Consider the following 10,036-nt stretch of genomic DNA (forward strand, 5'->3'; position numbering starts at 1 on the left):
AGCCCACCCCAGTATATAGCCCCCCTGTAGATATAGTCCCCCTGAATATAGCCCACCCCCTGTAGATATAGTCCACCTCTATATAGCTCACCCCCTGTAGATATGGTCTCCCTGTAGATAGCCCACCCCAGTATATAGCCCCCTGTAGATATAGTCCCCCTGTATATAGCCCACCCCCTGTAGATATAGTCCTCCAGTATATAGCCCACCCCCTGTAGATATAGTCCCCCTGTATCTAGCCCACCCCCTGTAGATATAGTCCCCCTGTATATAGCCCACCCCCTGTAGATATAGTCCCCCTGTATATAGCCCACCCCCTGTAGATATAGTCCTCCAGTATATAGCCCACCCCCTGTAGATATAGTCCCCCTGTATCTAGCCCACCCCCTGTAGATATAGTCCCCCTGTATATAGCCCACCCCCTGTAGATATAGTCCACCTGTATATAGCCCACCCCCTGTAGATATAGTCCACCTGTATATAGCCCAGCCCTGTAGATATAGTCCCCCTGTATATAGCCCACCCCCTGTAGATATAGTCCACGTGTATATAGCCCACCCCCTGTAGATATAGTCCACCTCTATATAGCTCACCCCCTGTAGATATGGTCTCCCTGTAGATAGCCCACCCCAGTATATAGCCCCCTGTAGATATAGTCCCCCTGTATATAGCCCACCCCCTGTAGATATAGTCCTCCAGTATATAGCCCACCCCCTGTAGATATAGTCCCCCTGTATCTAGCCCACCCCCTGTAGATATAGTCCCCCTGTATATAGCCCACCCCCTGTAGATATAGTCCCCCTGTATATAGCCCACCCCCTGTAGATATAGTCCTCCAGTATATAGCCCACCCCCTGTAGATATAGTCCCCCTGTATCTAGCCCACCCCCTGTAGATATAGTCCCCCTGTATATAGCCCACCCCCTGTAGATATAGTCCACCTGTATATAGCCCACCCCCTGTAGATATAGTCCACCTGTATATAGCCCAGCCCTGTAGATATAGTCCCCCTGTATATAGCCCACCCCCTGTAGATATAGTCCACGTGTATATAGCCCACCCCCTGTAGATATAGTCCCCCTGTATATAGCCCACCCCCTGTAGATATAGCCCCCCTGTAGATATAGTCCCCCTGTATATAGCCCACCCCTGTAGATGTAGCCCCCCTGTAGATATAGTCCCCCTGTAGATATAGTCCCCCTGTATATAGCCCACCCCTGGAGATATAGCCCCCTGTAGATATAGTCCCCCTGTAGATATAGTCCCCCTGTATATAGCCCACCCCTGTAGATATAGCCCCCCTGTAGATATAGTCCCCCTGTAGATTTAGTCCCCCTGTAGATATAGCCCCCCTGTAGATATAGTCCCCCTGTAGATATAGCCCCCTGTAGATATAGTCCCCCTGTATATAGCCTACCCCTGTAGATATAGCCCCCTGTAGATATAGTCCCCCTGTAGATATAGCCCCCCTGTAGATATAGTCCCCCTGTATATAGCCCACCCCTGTAGATATAGTCCCCCTGTAGATATAGCCCCCCTGTAGATATAGCCCCCCTGTAGATATAGTCCCCCTGTGGATATAGCCCCCCTATAGATATAGTCCCCCTGTATATAGCCCACCCCTGTAGATATAGCCCCCCTGTAGATATAGTCCCCCCCTCCCCCGCAGATACAGCCACACACTTCTATTACAATTAAAAAATAAATAAATATTCAAACTCACCTTATTCCCGCTCCCACGCCGTTCGTCAGCCAAGGAGACCTGCTCTCTTCTGCGCAGGTCTCCAGGGGGTTGAACACAGCGTCTATGAAAGGCGCTGATTGGCTGGGCAGGATGACTTTCCCTGCCAGTCAGTCAGCGCCTTTCATCGACGGAAGCGTCACTGGTACAAAGGGTACCAGTCGCTTCATTCGTGGAGAGGCGCTGAATGGCCGGGCACGGAACGTGCCCGGTCATTCATTGCTTCTAATTGTACCTGTGTCCTTGCGACACAGGTACAATTATAGTGAAGGAGGTGGCGCTGGCGCCCCCCTCTGAGCTGCGCCCGGGGCACGTGCCCCGCCTGCCCACCCCCCCTAGCTACGCCTCTGTCCACCACTGCCCACTTCAATGCTAGGAACTCAAGCTTGTGTGCTGGGTAGTTGCTCTCACTCTGAGTCAATCCTCGACTGATGTAATAGACTGGTCGCAGAGAACCACCATGATCCTGATACAGGACTGCTCCGAGCCCCTCAAGGGAAGCATCCACATGCAGCACGTATGGCTTGCTGGGGTCCGCATAGGCCAACACTGGAGCCTGTGTAAGGCAGGACTTCAGCTTTTCAAATGCCTCATCACATACAGGTGTCCATCTTTCTCCAAACAGCTCATTAACCTTGAAGTAGGACTGCTTAGCTGGCTTCTTGGAGTGATTTGTCCCTCTGTGAGGAGGATACCCCTGGGTGAGGGCAGTCAGAGGCTTCGTAATCTTTGAGTACTGTGGTACAAATCTTCTGTAGTACCCACAGAATCCTAGAAAAGACCAGAGCTCCCCAATTTCGTGGGCTTGGGCCATTTGACTACAGCTTCCAGTTTGGCTGGGTCTGTAGAGATCCCTTACCGGCTGACAATGTGTCCCACATATTTCACAGTCTTCTGGCAGAACCGACACTTGTCGAGGGACAACTTGAGCCCAGCCTTCTTCAGCCGATCCAGTACCTTGAACAATCTCTGGTTGTGCTCTTCTATGGTTTGCCCAAACACGATAAGGTCATCTAGGTAGACCAGTACTTCCCGGAAATTCATGTCTCCCATCACCTTATCCATGCACCTCTGGAAAGTGGCGGGAGCACCAGTAACTCCTTGGGGCATCCTCTGGAACTGGAAGAATCCAATGGGGCATATGAAAGCGGTCTTCTCTTGATCCTCTTTATTCATGGGTATCTGGTAATAACCACTCCGGAGATCAAGTACAGAAAACCACTTGCTGCCTTGTAGGCAATTCAAAGCTTCATCAATCCTGGGCACAGTGTATTGGTCAGGAACCGTGCGCCTGTTTAAAGTGCGGTAATCCACACACATCCGGATATCCCCATTTTTCTTCCGAGCAACCCCTATGGGAGAAGCGTATGGGCTGTTGGACTCTAGGATGACTCTAGTATCTAGCAGGCCTCTTAGATGCTGCCTGACATCTTCAATATCAGCAGGAGCTAGCCTTCGGGACCTCTCTCGGAAAGGCTTCTCATCATTCAGTCCGATGCGGTGTTCCACTCCTTGTGCCAGGCCCAGATCCCAGTCTCCTAATAAGAAAGCGGCACCACGCTCCATCAGGCCCTTTATTAGTGACCCCTTTTCTTCCTCCTGCAGGTCACTATCTTCAAAACAGGGATTGAAACATTCAGGACGTAGTTCCCTTTCTTTTTCCTCCTCCTTTCTCACGTAAGCAGCCAGACAGTCTGGGTGAATCGTGAGGGTCTGGGAATAATTATTGCCCCCGATTTCTCGACACCACTGTGCTAGGGTACGGAAGATGTTCGCATTTGTCCCCACTATAATAGGCACGGATCTCTGGTCTGATTCAGACTCTGGACAGACTAGTGCAATGATGGGTATCCCCTTCTCCACTCCAGCAACTGTCTTCGGGAACCGTAGCATAACAGACACATATCCTCTGTATGGGTAGCTATGTTCACTCAACCCCCAAACCACAAGTCCCGATAAGGGCTGTATGGGCACGTCTGACAGGTATTTCTTGTACCATTTCTCAAAAATGATGGAGACTTGAGATCCGCTATCCAACAACACAGTACATGGTTGATCATTGATACAGGCTGGTACATGTGGGGCCGGTCCTACTAAACCTTCAGGAAGTTGTTCCAACCGAGCAACAGTAGATGGGGCAGTAGAGTATGCCTTTGATATTGACGGGGGGCCAGTATGGGACTCTACTGGCCCCCTTTCCCGCTTCCCGACAGCCTATTCTTCTGATGGGGAGGAGGCGGAGACATCTTGGAATGCCACCTCTTCGGGCACTGGCGAGCTGTGTGGCTAGACTCCCCACACACAAAGCACCCCTCTGTTTTCATATCTCTACCTCTCCGTGGATCATCACTTGCCCTTCTCGGGGACTGCTGATGTCTCTCAGTGACAGCCTCAGCAACCTGTTTTAACCACTCCACTTCCTTAGCCTAGGCACTTAAGAGTTGTGCAATTTGCTCCCCCTGCTTCTCTATGATTTTAAGAAGCTCCTCCTCACTACAATTTGGCATAGGCTTTAGAGCAACAGCAGCTACCATCTTGGGGGTCTGCTCCCTGGCTGCCAAAGTAACTTCCTCTAGTCGCACTTCCTTAAGTAACTGAGGGAAGGAATGGGGAATTTTCTCTTTATCGCAGCACCTCAATCTTTGAGCGATAGGGTCCTGGGTCAGAGCTCCACGCAGTACTTGATCAAGGCGGCACCGGTCAACTTCTCCAGGGCTAAGCCCGCCTTTGGATACTATTCTGTGAACCAGTTTGTCTAGTCTGTAAAGATAGTCAGACATTTTCTCACCAGGATCTTGGTATGTAGTACGGAGTTTATAAAGTAGGTCTGTGGCGTCCTCTGGGGACCCAAAAGCATCCTCAAGAGCAGCCATATAGTCTTGGGAAGTTGATTGGGGCTTGCTTCGCCATGCAGCCTGTATCACTTCCATAGCCGGACCCTTCAAACTCTCCACTATTCTCTGCTTCTTTGCAATATCAGTACACTGCCACCCTTCTAGGTACTGCAGGGTAACATCTCTCCATGTGTCATACCCTTCTTCTCCAGCTAGGGTAGGGGTGACACCTGAGAAGGTCCTCAGACGGCGGTAGCTCCCCTCAGGCTGCATCTTTACAAATTGGCTGACTAACTTCTCCATGGCTGCCATCAGCACGTCAGCAGTAGCAGAAGTCTCCTCTGACTTGGCCTGAGGTGGAGTAGTAGGTAAACATCTACTGGGCCTCCTATTCTGAATGAATGGATCCTGATGCAAGGTTGCTGCAGGCCTCATAGGCCATACGATCTTCCATTGCCGACCATGTTCTGGTGGCACAGCTATAACAGATGGGAAGTATTCTCTCTCTAAAACCCTTTCCGTGGCTATTAAAGCTGCTGACAATTGCCCAACTTCTTCTTCCCGGCGGTCAATCACTTTGGGGTGGACAATCCCATGAAGCCTGTTTACTATCTGCAGTATGTCATCATTAGACGCCTTAAAGAGTTCGCCCCTCACTACAAAACTATGTTCCGCAGCAGCGCTCATCTTCTCACACCACGTGTACACCTCTCCCTCGGTGAACGTTTCCATGGCGGCTGTTTCTTTCGTTATCTCAGCAGTGCCTCCACTGTAACACCCCTTTGGGCCGACCTCTGTAGGCAGGGTGTAGTGTAGTTCTCACCTCACTATGGCGCAGTGCCTCCACACGAATCTTGCTAGGAGCTCTATAGGAAAGCAGGAGAGTCTTCCTCTTCTGCCAGGGGTCGACTCGGGAAACCCCCACCTGAGCTCAGTACACACTCACAAGCGGTTATGGTGAAACTACTCAACTGTTTTATTTAGGGAAAGGTAAACACGGGCGATCTGAATAAGAATGATGCAAATAAAGAAAAAGCACAAATTACATAACAGTTACAGTTCTGTGTGATTGACCCCCTAGTGGTGGGTATGGGCTATATGCCAGGCCTGGCTGGTACAACACATATCAATATTCCCAGAAATGTTATGGGGATAACAAAGGGTTAGGATACTGTCTTTACCAAACATATACAGTATATCAGTGACCCACACAGGATAATGATCACTCACACACACTTATAGGGCTGGTAATAGCTGGCACACACTTATACTGTACTAATGGCTGCAGTAATGCAATGAACATAGTCCAAACGTTGGGGCCCTGTTGCCGCGGATGTTGGCGCGCTTTTCAGGAACCGTTGGTGCACTTAGATACTGAACTTCCTCTCAAGAACAGTTCTCTCACTAAGTCCTCAATATCAGCACAATAAGTTCCAGCAATGTGTGCTCACTACTTCTTGCAGCAAAGATGATATTCCCCTGGGATCCAGCTCGGGGGCCGCAGCGTTCAGACGTGTGGACGACAATGGAGTGGCAGGCAAAATCCTCCAGTGCTGCAGAGCAGGGAACCTCCCTGGAATCAGGCTGTTTTGCAGAGGTGATGCTGCTGCAGCATTTCTTTCTCTCATACAGTGAGCTGCTGGGCTGTCATGACCTGCCTAGGTAGAGTCGTGTGTTAACCTTAAACCATACTATCCCCTACCCCCATTTAGTAACGACACATGACACCGAGGTTGGATGTGAAATGGCCACAGCAGCCGTTTATTAATTTCACAGTTTTATAAAAACAATTTAAATCCGAAACATTCGGATAACTAGTTAGGAATCCACCAGAGAATTCCTCCTAATAATTCACATGACCCAACATGGGTCAGAATCATAAATAACAATTAAACGTTAACATTAACCCGAGCAGAGGAAGTCCTTGAAGCCCCTTCAGATGTTCCTTTCAAGAACACACCGAATTAGCCATCTGCAAACCACTAATTACCTCCAGCCGTAAACCAGCTCGGAAGCACCGTTCACCTCTGCAGATGGCTCCAACCACTAGAAGTCCACTTCAAGGGGATAACACCCGTTGAAGCCCTCAAGTGATATACCGACCACTAGAAGTCCACTTCAAAGGGATAACACCCGATGAAGCCTTCAAGTGACATACCTTCTACCAGAAGACCACTTCAAAGGGATAACACCCGATGAAGTCTTCAACCATGTACCTTTTTTGGGGGACGCATACCCCCGATGCGACCCCCCCACCATTTTGTACTGACTGGCCTCAAGGACTCCCCCCGCCAGCTGCCATGACAACAGAACCTACTCCGGAAAAAAGAAAAACATGTTAAATAAACACACAAAATAAAACACAACGCTCATATACGGACGTACAGAAGACCTAAGGAGTAACAAAACAAGGGTGGGAGGGTGGGAGCTTTGCTTCTGTGTATTACTCCTCCCGCTGCTTCCGGCTCAATGCCGAGAAACAGCGGGAAGCGCAGTAACGGCCCCCCCGTCCCCCCTAGCTCCTCCCCGTCCCTCCTTCAGCTCCTTCACCTTTCCCTCACCTCTTAACCTTAACCCTTTCCCTACCAGGACGGTCATGTCGGCTTCCCTCAAGCCTGCAGCTGCGTCCAGCCTCTTCTTGACCTGCCTAGGTAGAGTCGTGTGTTAACCTTAAACCATACTATCCCCTACCCCCATTTAGTAACGACACATGACACCGAGGTTGGATGTGAAATGGCCACAGCAGCCGTTTATTAATTTCACAGTTTTATAAAAACAATTTAAATCCGAAACATTCGGATAACTAGTTAGGAATCCACCAGAGAATTCCTCCTAATAATTCACATGACCCAACATGGGTCAGAATCATAAATAACAATTAAACGTTAACATTAACCCGAGCAGAGGAAGTCCTTGAAGCCCCTTCAGATGTTCCTTTCAAGAACACACCGAATTAGCCATCTGCAAACCACTAATTACCTCCAGCCGTAAACCAGCTCGGAAGCACCGTTCACCTCTGCAGATGGCTCCAACCACTAGAAGTCCACTTCAAGGGGATAACACCCGTTGAAGCCCTCAAGTGATATACCGACCACTAGAAGTCCACTTCAAAGGGATAACACCCGATGAAGCCTTCAAGTGACATACCTTCTACCAGAAGACCACTTCAAAGGGATAACACCCGATGAAGTCTTCAACCATGTACCTTTTTTGGGGGACGCATATCCCCGATGCGACCCCCCCACCATTTTGTACTGACTGGCCTCAAGGACTCCCCCCGCCACCGCGAAACAGGCCTTGACCACCTTAAGCCTGTGAGTTCCTCCACACCACCACCGCCCTTTCTATGCCTTCTGCTATAGCCAAGCTCCAAATATCAATGCCAACCTCGGTCAGATGAACCCCGTCACTCCTCCAGAAATTCCCCAATCCTGACTCCAAATCCCTATGCCTCACACAAATGCCCCCGTTCTTTGCCACAAAACGGGACACCGCCCGGTTAACTTTTATCCGAGCCTTATTGACTCTCTCCACCGATCTAGCTAACCGCCAATGCTTCCTTGGGACTATGTCCGACCACACTACCACCAACTTGGGATAAGATACCCACAAACACAACAAATCATGTTTGATATCCCGCACCAACTCACGAAAAGGGCGGACTCCTAAGTCATTCCCACCCACGTGCAACACTAAAACCTCCGGAACCCTATCAAGCCGCACATATGTCTGGAATTCCGCCAACACCCTGTTCCACGACATACCTCTAAACCCCAGCCAATGCACAACCGCATCCTGTCGCGGAATGCGCAACTGGCGACCATCCGGGCGGACGTCCGCCCTCAAAGCCCCCCAGTGCACGTACGAATGACCCATCAACCACACCAGACAAGGAGGCGAATCTGAAACGGAAAACACAGTTAGGCACCACCATATAACATTTGCAAGCATAAACAACAAAATTACAACATATGGGGGCGGACATAGGACTTAAACCTTTTTGACTCCCAACGACCAATACGCCTCACCCCCTCATCATCCAACCCCCAGCGCCCTGCTTCCGTTGCTGCGCCAATCCGGAAGGAATGAGATGAATATGAGCCTGCCGCAACCCCAACCGCCGTCAAACATTTTTTAAAAAACAGCTCCAAACTGAAACCTGGACAAGAACGACCCGTCCACATGACGTAACAAAGGCAAATCTGGAGACCCCCTGTTTTTTGTAAAACCCCGCATGCACTCTACTGGGCACATGACCGACCCCGGGAGAGCGAACAAAACTATCAGTTTTCCCTTCCCTAATTGGTCAGTTTTTGATCTACGCAACCATACCTCCAACCGATCTGCAAAAAGGCTCACCTCCCCAGATCTCAGCCCCCCTGCCTGTTTAGTACTTGGCGACACCAACTCACCTATTCTAAATGCTCCGAAGAACGCCAACGAGAAAGCCAACCGAAACAAATCCATTTCATCTGAAGAACGACATACCGATGCCAATGAACCGCCCAACAAGCCCAGCAAAGCAAACGACACCGGCCTTCTACTATCCGCCTCCACCCTACCTCTGCGCAACCCCTTCAAAGCCTGCGATACCAGAAATTCCTTCGATACATCCCGCAAGCCCCGCAACTTAAGCCCAAACGCCACCGCGGATATAAACCGGTTCACCTTCGCTACTGAAAACCCCCCCTCCCAGGCATCCCCTAACCAATACAAAAGTGCCACCAACCTGTCTCTATCCGTATTAACATCACCCAACTCTCTTACCCACTCCTCCCACTGCCTCCAACAAGCAGCATAAGCCCTCCACGTCGTGCGCGCCAAAGACCTTTGTAACAGCTGCTCTACGGGACCGATACCAGATCCCATAGATGATCCGGACACGCCAAACCGAGACGTTCCGCTCCCGGGGCCAATTGCCGAAACCGGTCCCACTGCGAGCGAGAAAGAGCATCAGCAACACAATTCCGTACACCCGGGACATGCACCGCCACCACCCACGCGTTCAGCGACAAACACACCAACACTAAATGTCGCAACAATTGAACTACCGGAGGAGAGGACGCCGTGATGTTATTAATGGCAAGCACCACCCCCATGTTGTCGCAGTAAAAACGGACCTTCTTATCCCTGAGCCTGTCCCCCCAAATGGTAGCCGCCACCACGATGGGAAACAGCTCGAGCAGGGCCAGATTCCGCGTCAATCCACTGGACACCCAGCTAGCCGGCCATTGACCTGCGCACCACGGACCTCCCCCGTAAGCTCCAAAGCCACCCGCCCCAGCCGCATCCGTGAAAATATTCAGATCACTCGTATCCTGCGCTGGGGCCATCCATAGCGAGCGACCATTGTACTGGCCCAAGAAGTCATCCCAAACCTGAAGATCAGCTCGGTGCTCCTCCTTGAGCCTCACAAAATGATGCGGCGCCCGCACTCCCGCCGTTGCCGCCGCCAACCTTC

At 50.6% G+C, this 10,036-nt stretch overlaps 1 protein-coding gene across 1 annotated transcript; it reads right to left on the minus strand.

Annotated features, from left to right (window-relative positions):
- Nucleotides 1–4,167: 4,167 nt before the first annotated feature.
- Nucleotides 4,168–5,307, minus strand: LOC142745795 (paraneoplastic antigen Ma1 homolog). The gene has a single exon (XM_075854885.1). It carries the CDS (start codon nucleotides 5,305–5,307, stop codon nucleotides 4,168–4,170), a length of 1,140 nt encoding a protein of 379 aa, XP_075711000.1.
- Between the last annotated feature and the right edge of the window lie 4,729 nt (nucleotides 5,308–10,036).

Source organism: Rhinoderma darwinii, chromosome 1 (assembly GCF_050947455.1).
Source record: "Rhinoderma darwinii isolate aRhiDar2 chromosome 1, aRhiDar2.hap1, whole genome shotgun sequence".
NCBI classification, from domain to species: Eukaryota; Metazoa; Chordata; class Amphibia; order Anura; family Rhinodermatidae; genus Rhinoderma; species Rhinoderma darwinii.